At 47.6% G+C, this 22,102-nt stretch overlaps 1 protein-coding gene across 2 annotated transcripts in view; it reads right to left on the minus strand.

The window, feature by feature from the left end:
- Nucleotides 1-22,102, minus strand: part of LOC104487253 (mitogen-activated protein kinase kinase kinase 3-like) — an 81,312-nt gene that overhangs the window by 17,596 nt on the left and 41,614 nt on the right. The window contains exons 4-7 of one of the 2 annotated variants that reach the window (XM_086742220.1): nt 14,886-14,929; nt 13,774-13,873; nt 7,802-7,915; nt 6,289-6,400 (exon numbers count right to left, since the gene is read on the minus strand). In XM_086742220.1, the coding sequence (XP_086598346.1) occupies nt 6,289-6,400; nt 7,802-7,915; nt 13,774-13,873; nt 14,886-14,929 (370 nt within the window). The remainder of the gene's footprint in view (nt 1-6,288; nt 6,401-7,801; nt 7,916-13,773; nt 13,874-14,885; nt 14,930-22,102) is intronic. The other variant, XM_086742221.1, reaches the window with a different exon arrangement.

The raw sequence follows: 22,102 nt of genomic DNA on the forward strand, positions 1-22,102 counted from the left end.
GGCTTCTAAAAAGCACACATCCTTGAAGAGCTAGAAAGCACACGGAGATGCTTTTCCTTACACTTTGCATCCATTTTTGTGGCACTCTTGCCAACTCTTTGGTTCATTACTACCATTTGGTAACAACACGCCCCGGCTAAGCACAATATTGCAAGAGAAAGGTACAGGGGAAGGGGCCTATCCCATCATGAAAAGTCAACACCGATAATCAACACAACACTCCTGCCTCTTCTGCTGCTATTCTGCATCACAGATTGATCTCTGGCATAAATCCAGATCAACACTACAAATCCAAGCCCCCACCTTTCACTTAAGCTGCTAACGTTACCAGTGTCACACCAGCATTAAAGATCACTACATCAGGCTCGCTGGATTCCTACCAAATCCATAGATATCTCTGTCCCATGGTACATCTCCCTCCAGACTCCTTGCTCGGATTGTAAAAATAAAAGTCATATGGTTTTGAGTTACTTTTTTTTTTTCTTCTTCCTATTTTCTCCTTCACAGATTTCCTGCAGGATAAGAACACAGCGAAAAAAAGTCCAACTGAAGTAATGCCAAGATCAAGGGGAGAGAATCTCTCGAGTGCTGCGGCGCTCATAATGAACTGGCTTTCCACCAGCCCTAAAAACAAAACCAGTTGGGAAGCACGGCATCCTCTCTTTGAAGATAAATAAACAAAGGTTTAACCATTTAACAGGTCGGGAACCCTGGATAAATCACTGCGTTATTACGCCCTCGTTTGCTCAGCAGATGTCAATCCAGAACGCTGCATAAAGACATGAGGGTGGCTCTTGCTCCAGAAAGCTTCTAGACAATTTGGCGTGGTGTAACCGCTGTATCTTCGCTCTGTGAGCATTTTGGTTACTGCTACGATGAAGCATGGGTCTGCTCGTGCAGTGCTGGGATCTCTCATTGCCCAGGAAGCCTTCGACTGGGATTTTACAAAAAGTTCTACATGCCCTGTTTTATTTTGAACCCAGGGAGTTAAATGAGATTTATCGCTCGTGCAAAGACTTTGCATGATCTCACATTAAGCCTTTGCTTGTAACAACTACTACGAGTCATCAGGTCAGTTGTGTTTGACCTTCCAGAGTCACATTTCCTGCCAAAACCTGTAAAAGGGGAGAACACACTCGCCATTTCCCAGCAGGCAAGGAAGTTAAACAAAACGCTTCGGCTTTTGCACGCCTGGAAACGGCTGGATTGAACCAGATCCCTCTCAGCCAGGCTGTTTGGGTAGAAGAGCTGCTTCAAGTAATTTATGTAGCTTCACACCTCCAGGAGCACTGGTTGCTGCTGCCCACCCACTCAGGAAGAAGTCAGCGGGGGTGGTGGGAGCAGAGCTGCAGAGCCCAAGGTTAATTCCCCGCTCCAGCCCTATCCTGCCTCATCAACAAAACCTCAGGCATCTCAGTGCTGCTGGTGGAGGCGGGGGTGATGGAAAATAGGGGCCAGGGAGAGAGAGCAACTGCGGTCCACAATGGCAGGCTCAGAGAGGGGGCAACACAAGGGATATTGGATGTATTAGGTAACACTGCTTCATCCACCCAGAGGATGAGGAAGAAACAGACAGACAAGGCCAGACGTGCCTGTCTGACACATCATGGATGCTTTTCAAACTTGATGTAACCCTCAAGAAACAGCAGCAGCACCAGGCAGAGAGATGAGACCCCCAAGGGACTGTCCTGCCGGGATCTACAGGATAACCTGTCAGCTCCAGTCTCAGACCCAGTAAGGACGGGGCAGGCTCCGAAGCGCTTCTTTACAAGCTGAATGCTGGCCAGATCTCGGCAGCTCTACTCAGGATTCCTGAACTCAGAGAAACTCCACAGATTGGCATTGGTTGAGTATCTGACCTCGGTTACCCTTTGGAGTAAGGTGCTTTGGGAAGGGATTCCTGCTCGACGTTGCACGCACTAATGTAAAGCTATATGAGACTAAAGCACAGCATGTCCTGAACCAGGCCAGCACGGAGACTTATAGTCACTGCTGGCATCTACTGGGGTCTTTCATGTTCCCTTCTGTTATTTTTATTTAAGAAATGTCTTTCATGCAGTATGTGCAGAGTTCATGGTGCTGCACGTACAACCAGCTCCCCTGTGCCAGCCTTGGCTTCCCTCTCCTTCTGTGTTCCTGGCTTCACCCTTTCCCTGCCCTGGCAGATCCTTCCCAAAACTTCATCCATCAACAATCAGCATCAAGCAGGGGTCCTGATGGAGAACAGAAGCCCCTTAAAAGTCAGAGCTGGGGAGGGTTTGTTGGCGGCCGCCTACGCTCACAGCTGCGTTCACGGAGAGCCCAGCCCTGGGATGACATCGCTGCAGAGCCGAACGAAGGACATGACATCAAGACATGCTGTTCCTCCAAGCCCTGGCAGAAATATGGGGCTCAGGCTGCAGGGGCATAAGAAGAATAGATAAACCTGCAAGGAATTCCTCACTCTGTGACTGTCAAAGGGAGGTGTGAGCAGACTGACCAAATCTCCCCCAATTTCTTATTTTTCAGTGGGACCCCTGTAAGTCTCTCTCCTCTGCATGCTGATCCTCTGAGGATGGATGCCTACATCTTGTTTTAAGGCAAACTTTAGGGTACTTCTATACAAACAAGCAGGACAGAGCCCATTTTCTAACCATAAAGCAGCTGGCATGATGCACACAGCCAAATTCTCCTCCTCTTCTCAAAAACAGAGAGGGTCTCATCCATCCAAACTCCTGCAACAGATCCCTAGCCCATGCTACCCCAGTTTGTACCCCAGCACTGCTGGGACAGCAGTCATTGGTACAGGGTTGGCCAAGGAAGGTGCTAATGATTAAGCAACCTCATCAACAGCCAACCGCTGCTTGTGTCCTGACTCTGTGATTTAACGGCAGAGATATCACCTCCAGGTCTTTGTTTCTCAGAGTCATCAAGCCAGCCTGTGCACCAGCTAAGACTTTGTACCATCTCTCTCTCAAGATCTGCATTCAAATTCTCCCAGGCACCCAGGAAAACCTGGGTACCATCACTGTGGTGGCAATTCTCCAAGGCGAAAGTCCTGCTGTTCCCATGGCTGCTCCATATTCAACAACATGGACCCAACGTTTGCTCCTGGTCTGGAGAGGGCTGGCAGGCACACGATGCCATGGCTCAGCAGCCTGGTTTGCCACCATGGAGAAAAAAAAAATAAAAGAATAAAGCTTTTGGCAAATGTTTCCACTGAAATGGTGAATCTGGAACGGGACTCTTGAGTAATTTGTGGGTAACGTTGTGAAACATGTGTTCCCTCAAAGTAAATAAAAACAATCCTGTTATCTGAAAATCCAGAACCCCAATATATTTTGGCCAAAGTTTCCTGGCACTCAGCTGAACATTTGCAGATGCTTGTCACCAAGAGACTGGAACATATTCCACTTCCCTCCCTCAAAAAACGGAGGGGGAAGGGGTGGGATTTCCAATGAAAAAGTTTAGGGGAAAAAAAAAAGAAAATATTGACTTTGCATAAGGTTTTTCAGGGACATGGAGTGAAGACATTTTTGTCCAGCAGAAGCAAAAATAGCCAAATCTTCCCCAGAACATCAACCCCCCTTCCATAATGCTTGTGCCAACAACACGCAGTTTTATTATTTTTCGCTGCTGCTAACATGGCAGAGTCAGCAGAAAAACATGAGGCATCTCAGAAACACTGAGAACATGACCCTAAACCACCTTTTTTGTAAAGTCACTTTAAATCTCCTTTCAAATGTGGTTTCAAGAGAAAAGCTGAATTAAGTTAAGAGCTCTTGATAGCAACCCCTGATGACAGTAGAAGCAAATACTGTGAAACACCTTGCAAGTGAACAACAACAGTTTCTCCTACAGAAAACCCAGCCTCTTCGGCCGCCTTCTGACCATACACCAAGTTCAGTGAAAACCCCAGTTCAGGGAACCACAGCACAGGATCATCTCTGTCCATCTATTGCCTGACTTTTGGTTTTATGCTCTGTTGGAAACACCGCTCTCCCTTTCAGATCACTGCAATCTCTGCCCAGCTGCTAGATAACCCAGTTTTGACTCAGACCCCAGGTAACTCCAAAGAGAGGTCTGGTGCGCTGCTACCACGCAGAGGGTTTGTTGCAACCTCTTTTCAAACTAAGAGCAAGACTGACAAGCATGGGGACAAACAAAGGGGTGACTGTAGCATGGACTGGTTACTTTTGCTACCTAACTATGTGACAGCGCCGAGGATACTGGTTTTGGTGCACTCGCAATCAGCATGCAAGCTCTCCTGAAGATCCCAACATTAGCACACTCTGCATCCTACATCTGGTGCTCCCCAGTCCTCCTCCTCTATTATCTGGATTAAAGCAGCATTTTATACCCATTCCTCCACTCTGCTATTCAGGCATTTCCTCAAAACCCATCTGTACCTCAGGTCTGCACCCTTGCAGAGCTAACATCTCTTCCTTTGTCTGTCTTGCCTTATCTACAGGATGCTCTTCAAGGCAGGGACACCTCACAGTCAGCAGGGACCTGGTCAGAGACTCTCCTGGCATTAGAGCAGCTCCAGAACAGTAAGGAAAGGCCAAAGCATGGCATAAAAGCTAGTGAGAAAGTCTGACTTTGCAAGAACTAATCTTCTCGCTAGCACAGCTACACATGGGATCAATTCTGCCCATCACACTTGGTTCACACATCCGTGACAGCTCCCAGTGCCACAGCTCTTCACTGGCTTACATTAACAGCTTAACAAGTGCCAAAAAAGAGCAGCAGAGATGCTTTGCTCAAGCCCAGTTTCTGCTGAGGCTCCGTGCCTTACCATGTCTTCGTGTGCGCATTTCATTCAGAATTATCTAGTGACCCTGCCAAACTCTGGGCAAACTCTCAAGAGCTGCGTGAGCTAGGGAAAAAAAAAAAAAAGCACAATAGAAAAAGACAACCCTGGCACATCCAAACGACAGGCCCAAAGAGAGCTCTTGCACATGTACCACCCTTGGCTTCAGTAAGAGCTGCGCACGGCTGCACAAGGGGCTATACTGGTCCTACCCTAGAAGAACATTTCCTATACATCATTGTCTCAGATGCAGCAAACCACAGGATACGTTATCAAGGCAGCACAGGCTATGAGACAGAGAAAGGGCAAATCCTTGGAGAAAAATACTCTTTTGTTGCACACAGAAAAGAGTTTGGAAGTGTTTACTGCCATATAAGTGCAGAGGATCTTTGGAGGATGAAGTAAATCTTCATGTATATTTGTATAGGAGGGCCCCACTTTATTTAAGGCCCCTGATGCTGTCATTTCTACAGTTGTTGAATAATTGTATGAAAAAAACAGGGATCTGTAGAAATTACCCTGTAACCAGCACGCACAGACATGGCAGAGAACATTCGCTGCATGACAAAATCATTTATCTTGCCTATATGAATAATGATACCCCTGCTCTACAGCCCTATGGACTGCTTTACCAGTTCTGCTCTCTACGAACTCCTACAAGATTCTTCACACAAGAAGTCCTACAGACAGCTTAGCAAGAGTAATTGCCATTTCAAAAAGCTCAGAGTATTTTAGAAAGCAAGAAAAAAAACACCAACTTAAGCACAGAAAACCAAAGAAAAGACCACACAAGGCTACAAACAAACTCCAGTCCCTGCAGGGCTGCAAGATGAGACTCGACATTTGCCAGCCTGGCTCCAGAGGCTGCAGGTATCTACTGCCAGCACCTCTGAAGGAAAGGGATGCTCCTCTTCACCTGAAATGTGACCACTGCAAAACACTGCGCACATCCATTCTCCTGTGAAACCACAAAAGCAACTACCACGGACTTCATTTCACCACCGAGAAAAGCTTGTGGCACGGAGACACATATTTGGTCCTTATGTGCTGAAGCTGGTCCCAGCTGGGAAAGGGGAAGAGATGCCAAGAGAACAACGGCAGATGGTTAAAGGAATAAGCAAGTCAAGGTCTCAGAAAGCCTTGGCTTTCTATAGATCCTTATTCTTCACTTTGATGAAGCTCAGTAGCACCAAATTCGCTGGAGATTTTTATCAGTGCATTCCCTCCCTCAAACTACACCTCAGATCTCCTGCTTTTCTTAACTTTCGTGCCCAAGGTGACTCCCAGCTCAGCACAACCTTGCCCGACCTGTGCAGCTTGCAGAGTCTATTCCTCAGGCTGAGGATAAGGAGCAACCGCACTGAGCTACTGGTGGGAGACATCAGGGTGGGTGTCCAGACTGTAGCAGCTACAGAGTTGTGACAGGAAAGAGAAAGGGGATGGTCCTGAGCTTGTAATAGCACAAACCACCTCACAGAGCATCGCGTTTCACTGACCTGTTGAATACTTCCGTGTCCTCTCGGAGTCCTTGTACAGGGATCCCATGATATCACCCATGGATCTGGAGATCCTCATTTCATGCTGTTTACTGTTGTTTGGCTGGAGAAGCTGGTAATCGGAGAAAGGGAATGATCAGATTCTGCCAGAACCCTTGCAGAGGCACCATGTGAAATCTTGTATTTGGCTCCTCATGACCATATTACCCAAGAACCAAAAAAAAAAAAAAAAAACTAAAAAATCCCCATGTGTGTAATCTAGAGGGATCCAAAAATCATTCACAAGCAATTCACATGTGTTATAAAAATACTGTAATAAGACTGAGCTCCAGTTGATAATGATAAATACAGATATCTGACATAAAAGACCATTCCCACACTGCCATTATTTCCAGATAGACACAGAGATCGATCCCTGCCCTGAAGCCAAGTTTGTAGTCCCAAAATCAGAGCCTCTCCTCCACACTCCCTAGACTTCAGTGGAAGCCTAAGCACTGCAGAGGTTCCTCTGCAACAGAGCAGAGGAACAGAGTGGAGTGATAATTCTATGTATGACTTTGGAACCGTATGTTCTTGCACGGTTACATGCTTCAGGAGGAGTTGGACCTACTCGCAAAGGTACGCATGAATCTACCTGGCAGCCCTGCTCTTAGTAGCTGACTTGCAATACTGCCATGTTCCTGCAGTTCCTAGAGCAGAGCTGCCTAGGATTTAGGAAATCCCAATTAATGGCTCAGTTTTCCCCCGGGACTCTGGTCCCTGAAACTTTTGAGAGCCTCTCAAAAGGAGCGGAGAAGTTCCAGGAGCTGCAAGCACCAGTGGTAGCGTGAGGACAAGCAGTATGAGTTTCAAGACTCTCAGTCTCTTTGGTACTTCTAGGAAATATAAGGAAGAAACATGAGTTGCAACATCTGTAAATCCCTTGTTTTACAGCCTGTGCTTGGGGCAGCACGACATGTGCTTTGGCAAGACGCTCCATGCAGGCGAGGTCAAGCTAACAGGCTTAACTGCAAAACCACTGAGCTCAGGAAAAACAAAATAAATAAATAACGGGGAAAAAGACAGTCCTACGTGAGACAGAAGGATTCTCCAGTTTGCTCTCCCTGGCCTTTAGTACTGCAGCACCGCATGGAGGGAACGGTTCCCACACTGCCACCCAGCATGGCAAGGGCCAGGGCATCACCCTGGACATGGAGGAGAGGCTACAGAGGAATGGTGACAGCATCCCTAGGCAGAAACCACGCGGGGTTCTCTTGGGGTTTAACCTTGTTTGAGGATCAGTACAGCATTTAACCCTTCAGGGGTTGCAGAAGGAGCTAGAGAGAGCTGAGCTCAGTCTCTGGGCTGTCATCAGAGGAGGATCTCCAAGCAGCTGAGCCAGAGCAGGGCTGACCCCCCTCATGACCAGCTTGCCCTCTGCTCTGCAGTGTCAGGAGACTCATTTCCACTCCCCAACACAATAACAAGGCATCTCGCTCCAGACACAAAAGAGCAGAGAAGGTGAAGGGCTCACATTCGCTTTCTTTGGAGCGCTCACAAGGATCCGCAGGCTCTTCAGGGAAGGGCTCAGCTCCAACTGTTCCATCGCTTTGTCCAAATCTTCCTGGGATTTCAGCGGGATCAGGAGCTGGAAGGGATTGAACAAACACCAGAGCATGGCAGTGTCACACTTTTGGGTAAACAGAGGAAGCCAGATCCTTGCAGAGAGCAGCCTGGGAATTGGGGGACCAGGGAGGAACCTGAGAAGGTGGATGGAAAACAGAGCCCCCGTGCCCTCCAGCCTGCTGAGCTCTAACGTTCTCTTCCAAGTTCTCATCTACCAAGGAACAGATGCAAAAAATCACAACAAAAAACATCTGCAAGGAGACAGCTTAAAGGTCACATCACCAGCTCAGCTAGCAGGAAGAGGAGAGGGCTGAGAAGAAACCTCAGGCTTGCTGCCTGCTATTCTGGGGTTGCTCTGGTCTTGGAATTTGTAGGCAAGACCTGCTGCTACCCAGCCCCAAAACAGCCCCACACATTCTTCCTGGGTTTCCTCCTGGGAAGATGGCCATGCAGTGGTGCTCCAAGAAAGCACCCAAGGATTTACTCTGGCAGGTCCTCAGTGGCAACCCGTGTTAAATCAGGTGAAAATCAGGGAACATCTCACAAATAAGACTCCCTTCCCTTTTGATGTGAAAGATGTGCATTGCTCTCCTTCCAAGAACCACTTCTTTGACTCCCAGCAGGACAAATTCTGCTTCTGCTCTTTATAAGGTAAACAGAACAGAGAGCTACACAGTGCCGTGTCTATCCGGCAGCTAAAGGTCCTGATGTTCTCCAGGTAAGTGGCAGACTATTGCCCTCGTATCTCCAGAGGGAATTTGAACTTCCTGACATTGCTGTGTGGTGTACCATGTCCTGCAGACAGCCTGCAAAGCTGCCAATGCCCAACACAGCTGCACTTCAGAGGGGCTCTGTGGCCTTCTGCTGCCCCGGGCTAAGATTGAAAACACAACTTTTACCCCTTCATCCAGGGGCGTTCTGCCTAGTCTCATAAAAACCAGTCCTCAGCCTCTGTAGGTTGCCTCCGGCATTGGCAATGAATCCAGCCAACACAGCACATGTTACACTCATGACTGTGCCAAAGTACACAGTAGTTCCACCTACCAAAGGGACCGAGCGGCCACAGCTCCCAGTAGGCTCCCACTGGTCTTACTGGGAGCCACAGCTGCCCACAACTTCTGAAAGGCAGCTCAGCCCTCTGGGTGATCAGGGTTCATGCCAACAGCCGCAGCAAATGCACCTCAGATCAACTGCTCCAGAAGAAGACACTCAAAAGCCGCCTGTGTCCACCTTTTTGATCTCAGGATGTTGCCAAGGGTTTGGCTGTTGTCCCGTAGGTAAATACACCTCAGACTGTGTGCGCTAAGGCTAGGACTTTGGGGATGACCAGGTCAAGGGAAAGCTGTGGGCCCTGGCTAACAGAAATGAGGTTTCACTTTGGGAAACTGCTCCAGTCACCTCCTCCACCCAAGGATCACAGCCTGAGCCCGCCAAGCTCCATCTTAGGTGTCTGTGTGGCTGCTGTTTCTGCAGACTGAACAACTCAAGGTTTGGATTGAGTTTCTCCTCTCCTGTGTGACAGGAAGGTTATCTTTTGTCCCCATTATGCAGACAGCAAATGGAGCCATATGCAGGCCACCTATTTCATATGATAAACATCAGGCTTAACCTCATTGTCCCACCAAGAAAGCCAAGCTCCTGCAGCTGTGAATAGGAGATGGTCCTGAGCTTATCCCTACCTTAGGCACTCAGCTTCAAGATACTAAAGGCCTGGTCTGCAAAGGGGCACTGCAATAGCCAAGTTTAATGCGACCTGCTCTTCCGTAGAGTTTACAGTCCCAAATTTACCACTGGGAGCAGTGGTAATTGCCGAGGAAAGACAAGGCCAGTTCTCAAAAGACGTTTAAGCAACCAACTCCAGGTTGAGTTAGGAGTGCTCTTTTGGTGTAAGGTATACAAATGTGGTTGAGAAATTTCTACAAAAAGACAGAAAAAGAGACTCTAGAGCAAGGCATTTAGCACATTCACCCAGGAAGAGGGATAACCAGGTCGTGCACCCTGTGTCTGAAAACTAGTTACTTATGCGTAGGAGAAAGATTCCAAGAGGAACTCTTGAGAAAGCCTTGCCCCAGGATGTCCTACAGGCTGTTGAGGAAGGGACTTGAGTTCTCAACCAAACCAGACAGCGGAAAGTTCAGGAAGATGTCCCTTACCTCCCAAGCAAGGGACCTGACCAGCTGTGGGGTTTACAGAGAACACCAGCACCAGTCTTGTCTGGGGTGGGCCTCACAGATTCCCAGTCTGGGACAGGGCTTGGACATGAATGAAAGGAAAGTACTCACTAGGCAGATATCAACTAGTCAGGGCTTTCAGTAGGTCAGTGGAGTACATGGTTAGACCGTGGTTCACGGTTAAACTTTGGGATCTGAATGAATCACCAGTGGTCACAGCAGATACCAGACAAAGATGGTATTGAATGAGTCTCCCAAATGCTGCGCAGCTGTCCTCACAGTCTGCTTCTCTGAGCAGCAGAGATTAAGGGATATTCTTCTGGTGCACTGCTTAATCCTCCTGAAGTTCACAAGGGCTCTACAGGTACACCAAGCAGAAAAGCCTTCTCTCTTCTACTCATGCAAACAGAAAGGAGAATGGTGGAAAACTGCTCCTCCTCGATCACCACCAAGCAGAATTTGACTCTGAACTGTCAGCATAGTCCCACTGCTCACTCATCCCTTTACTGAGCTCCTCACAAGTGTTCAGAGCTGCAGTCCCTCAGCCGTCGCTTTGAACAAAATGTTCCGCAGATCATTCCATCTCACTCCAATATCACAACATTAACACATTTGCGTGCCTACTTCAGAGGAGCCAAAAACATCAGGCAGAAATTGCCCTCCTGTAAAAAGGACCGGAGCCAGTATTTAGCTTGGCTTTACCTGTTACCCACATCTGGCAAGAAAATTTTGCTCCATTTGGCTTCCACACTGTGGCACATATGGATATGAGGTACAGGTATCTACTAGGCACGAAACTAAATATAGACTCGTGCAGAACCACGGAAGTAATAGCTAGGGTGCATTTCCAGTAACTGGGTTTATTCTGTCTACAGATGATGAACAGCAAAGTTTACCTACACAGAAGTTTCACTAAGTAGAGCTTATTAGATTTTCTTTTTCCCTGGAGTCTAATGTTTTAGTACGGGACTGGGCAGTCAATCCACTGCAGTCTAAGAAAGTGAGTGCAAAGGGTGAGTTTTCACTGACTACAACATTATCGCTAGACCTCGCTCCGTAAGACACTGCAGAAAGCCAAAGAATAGTAGGAAACAGGGTTGGGGAAAAATCTGAGAGGTCAATTAGTTCATCTTCCTGCCCAATGCAGGATCAACTGGCATCAACAATTCTCGACAAATGTTTGTTAAATACGCTTTTAAACACCTCTCCTCCCACCCGTAACGGAGCTTCTACCACTTCCCTAGGCTTTAACTCTCCCTAACCTTCAGAAATGATGCTGAGGGACGGCCTCTGAAGAGACAAGCAAGGGGAGGGCAGAAGGAAAGTGGTGGCACACCGAACCTCAGTGTTCTCCCCAAGGTCACAAGCTGGTGATGGAGATGGGACAAATGACAAGGTAACACTTACTCACACCTGGAGCAGCTGTTTAGCAGTGCACACAGATCCAGCTCGGAGTGTTTGATGCAGAAGCCAGTCTTTCAGCCAGCTATCTAACACACACCACGCCATGCTGTCCATGGCCAGGCGAGATTCTGCAGTCCTGTTCATCAGAAAGATGAGCCCAGCCTAGTACTAACATGCAGATATGCCCCACGCGGTACACCCATGGCCAGGCCCCGCTCTTATCTACACCAGCCCAAGCCTGCTGATTCCATGGTCCCACCAGGATGTGATTCATGTGTGCCCCTGCTCCACCCAACTGGCATGCTCATCTCGCTGATCTTGGCTTCAGGATTCCTGCTTCACCAGGACAGGGACTGCCATTTAGTGAGCTTTGGAGGGGCTTCTTGACCTCAGTGTAATTTTGGTCTACAAGGTGCTACTGCAAGAGAAACATCTGATGGCAACAAAGAATTACTGCACAGTTCCCTCTGAGCATGAAGAAAGGGTGAAACATTTAATTGTAATGAGTCCGTGGTCAGGCTACCTCTGAGACTTGCAGTCATGAGACTCACAAACCAGACCCAGAACACACTAGGAACCAGATGCTGGGGTGTCACCATGTGGACTATCTCCCCAAAGGTCACTTTTGTATCTTTACAGGGTTTCCACAATAACAACCCTGAATTACTACTGCTCAGACCTCTTCCCAAAAGTGTGGGCTCTCACAAGGAGGAATTTTTATGTATAGAAAAACAAAACACTGAAGGTCTTTCTCAGCCCTAAGAAGCTAGGACTACCCAAAGGCCTGCTCACGGTCCCGCTATGTGCTGGGCACATGCCCAGGAAGACAGTCTCTAACATGGGATAAAATGCATTATTTAAGCTTCTGTTTGCTGTTGCTGGAAAAAATTCCTCTTTCAGTGGAAAGAAACCTGGAATGAAATGAGTCATTCCTGGAGAATTCAATGGCAGGCTTTTCCGGGGAGGGCTCTCAGAGAATGTCCAAGATTAGAAACCTGACTGCATTCAAAGGCAAAACCCAGCGGACACTTTGGTATCATGAGGTACCTGTTATAAAAGAATAGCAATCTTTTTGTGGAGTAAACCTCCATTGAAACAGAAAAAAAAAAGAAAAAAAAAGAAAAGGAAAAAAAAAGAGAGAGAAAGCTCTTTTCATGACCTCCCTCTCCATTCACACTTTAATGAAAGGCTGTTGGCCATTTGCAGTTAATACTTGAACAAGGAAGCTGCTAGGACAGACCCAAAAGAACTGGTGTTTAAAAGCCTACCTATTTGTCATCTGGCCCTCTCCTCCTTCCCAAAGAAAAATCCACCTAAGCAGTGGCTCCAGACACCTGCCCGGTTCATGGCAAGAAGCCCCACAAGAAAACACTTGTACACCAAAGTACAAGTACACCAAAGCAGATGCCAACGATGGCCCTCTTCTAGGTAAAACCCTCATCAGTACCCTCCTTTCAGACACAGTGCTAGGGTCAGAGAATAAGTTGGAAAAACACAGTGGCCCATGTTATGAGGAAGGTCAGAGTAGGACACTCTTCAAGCCTTAAAATGCAAGGACCACAGAGGGAGGGTTTCTGTATGTGGCCACAAGACCTGCTAGAGGAACCTACAGTGATGCACATTCCACTGGAGATCAAACCACAAGAACATGCACATGGTCCTGGGGTTTTGGGGTGAAACAAAGTCACGGACGGACAAAAGTACGCTGTGTTAGCAGCACTGTCCCTCATCCTCTGGACTTCACCATGCTCCTGCAACTGCCTCCAGGATGGAAAGGCTTCACATCCAAACCAAATATGCAGCAGCCTACAGTCACTTCACGTGGCTCTCAGGAAAGCCATTTGGTCTCAGTTCTTGTCCTCTCTACCCTCTGTGTGCTCTCAGCAGCCAGATACACTCTGAAAGTTGGTCCTACTGCCCCAAGGGTGCCAATGGGAAAACACCTACTGCTGCTGACTGCGTAGCTGAACTGACAACGCGTCCACCATCTCAGTTACTTAATTCCGTCCCCTGTTGGAGTCAGGGGGACTTTTTCTTCTGAGGGAAAAACTGCTCCTGTATCACCATTTAATAAATTGAAATAATTTTGAGAAGGGGGAACCTTGTCTTGGAGTCTGAGAATCCAAGTGAACTGTGTCCAGACAACAGCTCTTGTACACTTAATAGCTGGGAACCACAAAATAAGATTGTTTTTCTTCACATCCACGTACAACACAAAATTAGGGCCTTAAGAACAAACCACTGCTCAATTCTGAAGTGGGCAGCAGGCACCCTAAAACTCCCTTAGCAATAAAGAAAAGAGTACCTCATCGCTCACACAGACTAAGTCCATCGTCTGTCCAAAAGCATCCGTGACCTTCTGCACCACTTCTTTGAATCTGACTGGTCTTGGAAACTGGATAATCCTGTATACATAAACAAATACAACAATGGTCTCAATTTAGCAGAAGCACACTGGCTTTTGGGATTAGACTGGCAATTCAGAAAAAAAGGACCTGTATTCTTCTATAACGAAGCATAAAGCTTGCATCTTTTTACACTCATAGAAATGCTGCTCATCTGCTGTGCCCAAAAGGAGACTTGATCTGCTCTGGAAGAACATCCACCAAAAATCCTAGTGCACCTCCTCCACTCCTTTCCTTATTGTAGGTACAGGTGGAAAAGAAGAAAGATCAGCTGCCTTTCATGGGAGGAGACCCAGGATCAAGCACTTGTCGGTGATTTATCATCTCCATTTCCAGCAAGTGACTCTGAACATGGAGGAGGGATGGAAGAGAGAACAAATGCAGTTTGGCATCCTGTTACTCTGCTGTGCCATCACATGCAGCAGCTCTCTATGTACATGTCAGCAGGTACAGTCTAGCCATTACTTACATTTTTTTGGCTTTAATACGCAGCTTGGACCATCAGCCTGCAAGTTTCCAGCCCTGTGTCCTGCCCTGCCGCAGTCACCGAGCACCAAGCAGAGGTGATTCCATGAAAATGTCAAGCAGGGAAGGGCGGGCAAGCTTTAACTCCCAGCTCTGTTTTTATGGGACCTATGCCCAAAATCTGGTTATCTTAAGTAAGTGTCATAGGCTGCTAATCAAAGGACACATTTCTGTAGAGCTGCAGCTCAGCTGTGGTTCAGCAGGGCTCAAGAATTAAAAAGAGAAAAGGATCCAAGCATGCACCCTATGTCCCTGGTAAGAGGCATTTAACGACTTCCAGCTTTGGAACCACTTTGCCTGTGTGCAAATCCCAGGAGGTGGCAAACGGGATGATGAGGCAAGGCTCTTGCATATAAAACTGTAGTTGATTTTAGGGGAACGAATCCTGCTGTGAGCTCATCCGCAGCTGGCTGAAGTCAGTAGGACGACGTTGGGTAGAAAGAGTAATTTGTCCCTGTACATGTTGGGGACTGGTTTGGGTACGCACCTTTTCTCTCCTTCATATTCAAACTTGATCCTGACATTTCGCTGCTGAAAGAAAAAGCAGAAGATGGTTAGGTCCCAGACTGCATCCCAGATTGACACGCAGATCCAAAGCTGACAGCAGTTCTCAGGCAGATGCCACTAACTCCAGTGGGCATCTGGTCTACTTAGGGGCAAGGTGCCTGCTGGACTCGTGGACTTTGGGGAAACTCTACATTGCTGATAAATGTGCTTGTCAAAAAAGAAGGTCTTCTTAAACAAAAGAACATTCACTCATCTGTATAATTGTTAGCTTCAATAAAATGCCATTAATAAAAGTAGAAAATTTGGAAAGCTTTGAATTCAGTTGGGAATGAGTCACTATTATCAAAGAGGCAAATGTGTTAAGTGTCTGATATCTGTCCATCTTCAGCGCTTTCCATGGTTTTACTCCACTACTTTTCTGTTGGAAACCTGAAAAGGAAGGCTGCGAGGATGTTTAATAGAACACAGGAATACTTGGGGCAAAGAAATAAGAAGTAAAAGCAAGCATCCTATAATGGAAGTGGAGAGACAGTCTCGCAACAGTGCTGGGGTGGTGGTGGGGTGGCTGTTTTGTTAGGACCTACAAAATACAAAGCATATCAAGCATCACCACACTATACTCAGTAAATGCCCACCCTGAACTGACCTGTTGCTCACCTCAAGAGAAGTCATTAAATTTGCCCAGAGAAGAGCCAGCGGAGTCATGGGCAGACTGTGCACACAACTGTGCAGGGACTAGTAAAAGCCACTTCTCCCATCTTCTATTTGTGCCTATTTAACAGCCTTGAGACCACAAGGAGCCTTTTCAGTCACTCAGCTTCTCAGACCGAGCCTAAGCCAAGAATCCCTCTAGCATCCCTTGGCTCGCTCCAGGACTTTCCGCTGGTCTCCAAGGCAGATCAAAACCCTCTTTACTTCCCAGACCAGGTTTAGCCACCCGAGTTAACCAGGGCTCTGCCCCCACTAGTGCACACAAGCCTCCTCAAATAGTGGTTTTCTTCCCGTGGAGAAAAAAGTGCTCGCCACCTCGCTCCGAGGCGTAACACCAGGGAGGGCTCGGTCCCGCACCGCCGGCATCTCTCCGGGATAATCCCCGCATGGGTGGGTGACAGCCCTTCCTGAGTAAGGGCCTTATCTCTAACCCTGGATTGCCAGCGCGTGAAGGCACACTTTCCATCCTCTCAGAGGGAAAGCAGAGCCACAGTGCAACAGCTTTGTTTCTAACGAGGAAAATGAGCTGGACGGGAGTCCTTAGGTTTATTTTTAAACTGACAGCTCCTCAAGTTCTGCAAACACCCATCGGAGTTCAGGAAGTCAAGGCTGAAGGCGATTCGCTTGAAAAGCTTAAAAAAATCCCAGTAGATTCAGGGTAAGAATGTTGGGTCATCCAAAACGCGTCCTTTTTATCTATGCTCGTGGCATTTTCTGTGTTTCCAGAAAGGCTCGGAAGAACCATTGCTGTGACAGTCACCAAATGGGGCACTCCAGCAGTGTTACAGGCCCTTACATCACCTCGGTGTCTACAGCCCATTCTCCAGACCCACAACATTTGGGTAAACTCCAGGTTCACTTCTAGAACCAGGCTCAACTCGTAAAAACACCAAACTAACTCTAAACCAGTCCAAAATTCAAAAGGAGAAGAGATGAGCGTAAGCAACCTAGTGCTGGAGGTCCAAATCATTCTAGAGAGACAGGCAAACGGGTGGGATTGCCACCTTGGATTGTCTCCGTTGGAAAAGGAAAAAGATACAGGCTCTTTTATGCCAATTTTTATTTGCATGTGGCTCTCTGAACAGGGCCTGGCTGGTTCATGCCTCCTGGATGCTGGCAGCAAATCAGCCGGTCTGGGTTCGCTGCATGGAGCTGTACAAAGCCCTTCTCCAAAGAGAAAAAAATCAGGGCAAGGAACTTTCGAGGTTTCTCCTTACAAAGGAGCAGGACGTGTAAGGGGAAAAGCTCACGCAGCTCTGGCCTTGCTGCAGGAAACCTTTCAAAATACAAAGGTTTCACTTTCAGCACAGACCCAAACGCTGCGCCGAGCTGGGACGTAGCACGCCTTGCCTGTTTATGCTGAGCAATACAAATTTTGCAGACAAATAAGTTTTGGAAAACAACTTGTGGCTGGAAAATGTCAAAACACTCTTATAAAGCTCCAGAGAGAGAAGAAAAGGGAAAAAAAAAAAAAAAAGAGCCACGACCCTGCAGCATCCTTTTCTTCTACATCAACAACAGGGCCGATGTGCTGTGGCCCGTAGCCAACAGAAGTAAGCCAGCTGCCCCGCGCTGCAGAGCAACAAGCACACCAGCTGCAACAGGGGAATGAAAACCCACTTCATTTGTTAACTAGATTGTTATTTATTCTTTTTGCTGATGTAAAACCCACTAATCTCTCGCCTCCTTCAAAGAAACCAAGACCTTAAACTCGTAAGACTTTGGAAGAGGGAGAAACATGTATATACACACAGTCTGAGAAGTTGGTTATGGTTTTACCTTGCGATCTTCCCTTGGCTTGCTGATTTCCGACCCACAGCTGAAGCTGAATTCATCACCGCTATCAGCAACAAATACTTTTTTCCTTTTTCAAAAAAAAAAAAAAGTAGGCAGTGCCCAGAGCACTAGGAAGTCCCAAGGGGATGCAAAGCACTTCCTAAATGCCAGAGCAGGCTGTGATTTTTTACACCCATGGAAATTTGGTTTGGAGCAACCGGTTTGAGATTACACGGGGAAGTCTGGGGCACTGCCAAGTGCTGGAGCAAAATCTCACATGAGCCTGCACCCAGCACCTCAAACGGATGATGGAGGGGAAGGCAGGACCAGCATCTTCTCCGTAAGGACCTCAACACAATGTTCAACCTGCAATGAGGGCAGGTTGGGGAAGAGGTGCAGGTGATGGAGGCTGCCAGGTCCTACTCACTTTTGCAGTTTTCTCAGGAACAAAGACAACAGCAGTTCCTCCTTGAACAATCCAAGCTGTGCTACGTACCCTCACTGCCATCAGACATCAGATGAGGTTAACAGCAGCCTTGTTCTTCCCACAATCAAGAGGTCAGTAGTTGGTGTAGGACACTCAAGAAGGGCATGTGTTAAATATGGTGGAGGAGAGTGATCAGGCCATGCCACAAGGCACCAGCCTCAGACACTGAGCTCTGGCAGAGGACTTCATTGATGGTTTCATGGAACACTGTGAAAGCTGAGACAGGTAACAGAGCAAGCAGGGGAAACTGAGGCACAAAGGCACAAGGTGCTTTGGCTAAGGGCATGAAGAATAAGCCTAGCATGGAGAGGAGAAGACTCCAGGGAGAACTTACTGCAGCATTTCAGTTTATAAAGGGGGCTTTAGAAGATGGAGAGAGACTTTTCACCAGGTCCTGTAGTGACAGGATGAGTGGCAGTAGTTTTAAACTGCAAGAGGCTAGATTTAGGTTGGATATAAGGAACACATATTTGTTGATGAGGGTGGTGAGACAGTGGAACAGGTTGCTCAGGGAAGATGTGGATGTCCCATCACTGGAAGTGTTCAAGGTCAGGTTGGATGGGTCTTTGAGCAACCCGGTCTAGTGGAAGATGTCCCCGTCGGTTTGGACTAGAAGATCTTTAAAGGTCCCTTCCAACCCAAACTATTCTGTGACTTTACGATTCATTCTACGAAGCAGAAGAGTGGCAGAGCCAGGCACAAAATTGAGATGTTTGATCTCCTGGCTTGCATGAACTGAGCAACTTTCCCTCTCCGTGTGCATTTCCGTACGACATGGGGCACAGAGGAGCCCGTGTCTCGGCTGGCGCCTGTAGGCCCTGCTGCGACACAAACAAAATAAGCGACAACACTGACAGGAAATACCACAGTAATTCCCTTCGTTTCTGGAATAATTTCTTCTCCGAGATACTTGTACCGGCATTTCCTCTAGCCCCGCTAACAAATGGTATTTTACTCTTTCTTGCCATCCGCCTCGGAAAGGAAAAAGCAAAGCCACCGCAGTGGCCACAAACCCATCACCATCTTTCCAGGCTTTCCTTGAGGTATTTTTAACTCCTTCCTGAAAACTTCTAATTTCATGAAAAGACCACAACTGCCAAGCTTCAGAGGAAACACTGACAGGAATCGGGGTCGGAGGAAAAGGGGCAACCACTTCTGCCCACGGGACTGTGCACCCCAGCGGGCCTGGCCAAGCTCTGCCCCCGGAGCTAGAGCAAGCAGCCCTGAGCGCTGGTTTAGATTAAGGAAAATGTTGGGAAAAAATGGAAAAAGTGTTTCCAAATGAGGTGAATCATGATCTTCTACAGAGATCCCTGAAGAGCTGACTGCTGTTTGTAATAAAAGCAGACACAGAGAGCAGGAAAACATGCGGTTAGGCCTAAAATGGAAGCGGCTTTGGAGGAACAGAAGGTGCTGAGCACCCTCACTGCTGAACACTCAGAGAGTCGATCAGACTGGGGTACGGGTCCATGCTGAGCAACGCCATGCCCGTAGAGAAGGGTGTCTGATGGCACAGGGACACTTGATGCCACCGGCTGCAGGCCAGGACCTCCACAACTGCCCGTGTGCTAGTGCAGGACTGAGAGCTGAAGCACCTAAAACTTCCAGGCTGCAAAATCCAGGACGAGCACCAAGTTCAAAGACTTCCCCCACCACGTCCTCTCCTCCTCACGAATTCAGCTGCCATTAGAAACAGCGTTTTGGTTGGACCTCACCTCTGTGCCTTGCTTTTAAAGCTGCTCTTGTCAAATCTAACCTGAGGACAGCTTTGTCCATGCTGAAACACCACAGGTACAAGGCCTTTGGATCACTCCTTCCACCCAAATCCACGGTTGCCTCACAAACCACCTGGGAAAAAGTCTCCAACTCCAGCATTAACCCTTCTTAGGTCAAGAAAGGCAAGAAAATCTTTGCAAGGTGCCTCCTCTTCCCTTCAGTGCTGCACCAAGAGGGGCTCATTCCAACTTTCCTCCTACTCACGAGACTCTGGGCACTTACTTTGCCTCAGTTTCCCCTCTCTGGTGAAAAAGGGGCAGTGAGACACTCACTTCTGCATGCTGGAGGGTAAGATCGGGGATTAATATCACTTCTCTCATTTTCTATTTGTTGTCCTAGGAAACAATGAGAAAACCCTGCCGAGCGGTGCGACATTCAAACATCAGCACTCTAGTTACTCCTTTGTACACAGGCACAAAACGGTGGGATTTCTCCTCAACTTCTGGCTTCGGCCAAGAGAAATCAGCACTGCAAAGCCAGGCTGAGGGGACTTCTGCACCTCCCCGATGTGCACATTGTTTGCATTAGCCCTGTGCTTGTCCCTGCTTTTAGCAACGGGATGTTCGTTACAAGCCAGACAGCTGGACCGCGTCCCTAAACCGCAATAGGAGATGACTAATCCGCGTCATTAGGAATTATATGCACAGAACCCCCACGCGCTTCGGGTTATTCAGCAATCAGACAGAAAGCGGTTTGTCTGGGATTGCCCCCTTCTCCTCTCAGGGGGTGGAAGCTCTGCGATATCCTGGTCCCTCTGGATCCTTACAGCTCTTTTCCCCTGAAAAAGCAAGCCCAGCACGTGAGCAGCTCAGAGATCAGTGAAAAGATGATGTCCAGAGGGTTCACTGCTCCCTGCTACAGATATTTTTGGTTTACAGAGCAGCAGAAATCACAGGCTTCAAAATGTTTATCCATAACCACCTACCTGGCAGGGAACAGCTTTTTTTCCAGATGGATTTCTCCTTGATATTACCCTTTTAACACCCAAGTCAGCTTCACACACAGACAAGGAAAACCTCTTCCCAAATCCTTGGGGCTCCTTTGCCATCTCCAGCCAGTGCTTTCCCAACCAGTGCTGCTCCCCCCACCTTGCTCCCTTGCTTCTGCCCCTCAAGTGAAGCAATCTCTGCAGATCTCCTCATAAAGACTCCCATCTTCAAGGTGATCTTTACAGACCTTCATCATATTCCCCAAGGGTAAACCAGAGATGACAAAGCCAAACTCCTTTTAGGCTGCCTGAAGACCTACAGACAGCCCTAGAACATGAGCTGTATTTTATTGTTGTTCTGAGCAAGCCTTATCCTCCACCCAACTTGCCAAAGAGGAGACAGTCCAAAGGTAATTTACTAAAAGAACAACTTTTAGGTCAGTCTGACATTTGTTGTGCATGGGAGAATGTTCCTCACAAATATTGGACTTTATTGCCGTGGGAGAACTTGCAACCAAAATTAACGTGGCAGAGGACTTGATGGCTGTCATCAGCTGTGACAGAGGCCCAGGCCAGCGCTTTGTCATTAGACCGAAGCGCAGCACTGACGACCAGCTTCATACTGCAAGTTGCCAAGCGCTATTTATATAAATAAATGGACGTGCACATAAATAGACAGACACAAAATAAATGTTAATATAATTGCTCCTTTCTCCTCCATGCTTTTGTTTGTGATTTCCAGTTCTTTGTGGTTTCCCTTCTTATCCCACTCATCTTTTTCCTTCGTGATCACAATGCAGATCTTTATTCTGCTGCTTCCTCCTTCCCCTCTTCAGAGCCACTGCTATAAACAAACTCCTTTGTGTGTTCAGTCCAGGAAACTGCCCAAAAGGATTCCTTCCAGCCACGCCAGAGGATGCACGAGGAATAACGGAGTGATAAAAGGAATCATGGAGGAATAACAGTGCAAAGGATGCACTAGGAATAATGTCAGGATGATCCCTCTCTTTCCAAAGAACGGCTCCGTTTTAAAGATGGTGACTCACATATGGAAGGAAAATGGTGTCCATCTGTATCCCTCTACCCTGTTTTCTCACAAGGCAGAAGGGCAGCATAAGGTAGCGGCTGCCACACCTGCCCAAGACTTGGGAGACCCAAGCTCAGCCATTGCGTCTGCTGCCCCAGCTGCCTGGGCAATCTAAGGGAGGAAACTCATCCCCGCCGTGCATCAAGTATTGCTCTTCTCACTTCCAGCTTGTTCTACCACGAGGCATTAGACATCCAGAAACTCAGCCTTAGTCCTAAACTCATTTGTAAGGAAAGCAAACTAAAAAAAAAAAAAAAAAAAAGAAAAAATAAACTAGTTTTACACAATTTGCCCAAGGATAAGTTCATTTCGTAAAATTATCTGAAGCAAAACTGTCAATATTTTCAGGAAGAAATATTGTGCAGCCCACACCACTACAGACTACTTTCTTGTGTGGCCCAGGCCTACCAGGAATACTGTCTGGCAGGCTCC

The sequence above is a fragment of the Chlamydotis macqueenii genome, chromosome 2 (assembly GCF_036417535.1).
Source record: "Chlamydotis macqueenii isolate bChlMac1 chromosome 2, bChlMac1.mat, whole genome shotgun sequence".
In the NCBI taxonomy this organism is placed as follows: domain Eukaryota; kingdom Metazoa; phylum Chordata; class Aves; order Otidiformes; family Otididae; genus Chlamydotis; species Chlamydotis macqueenii.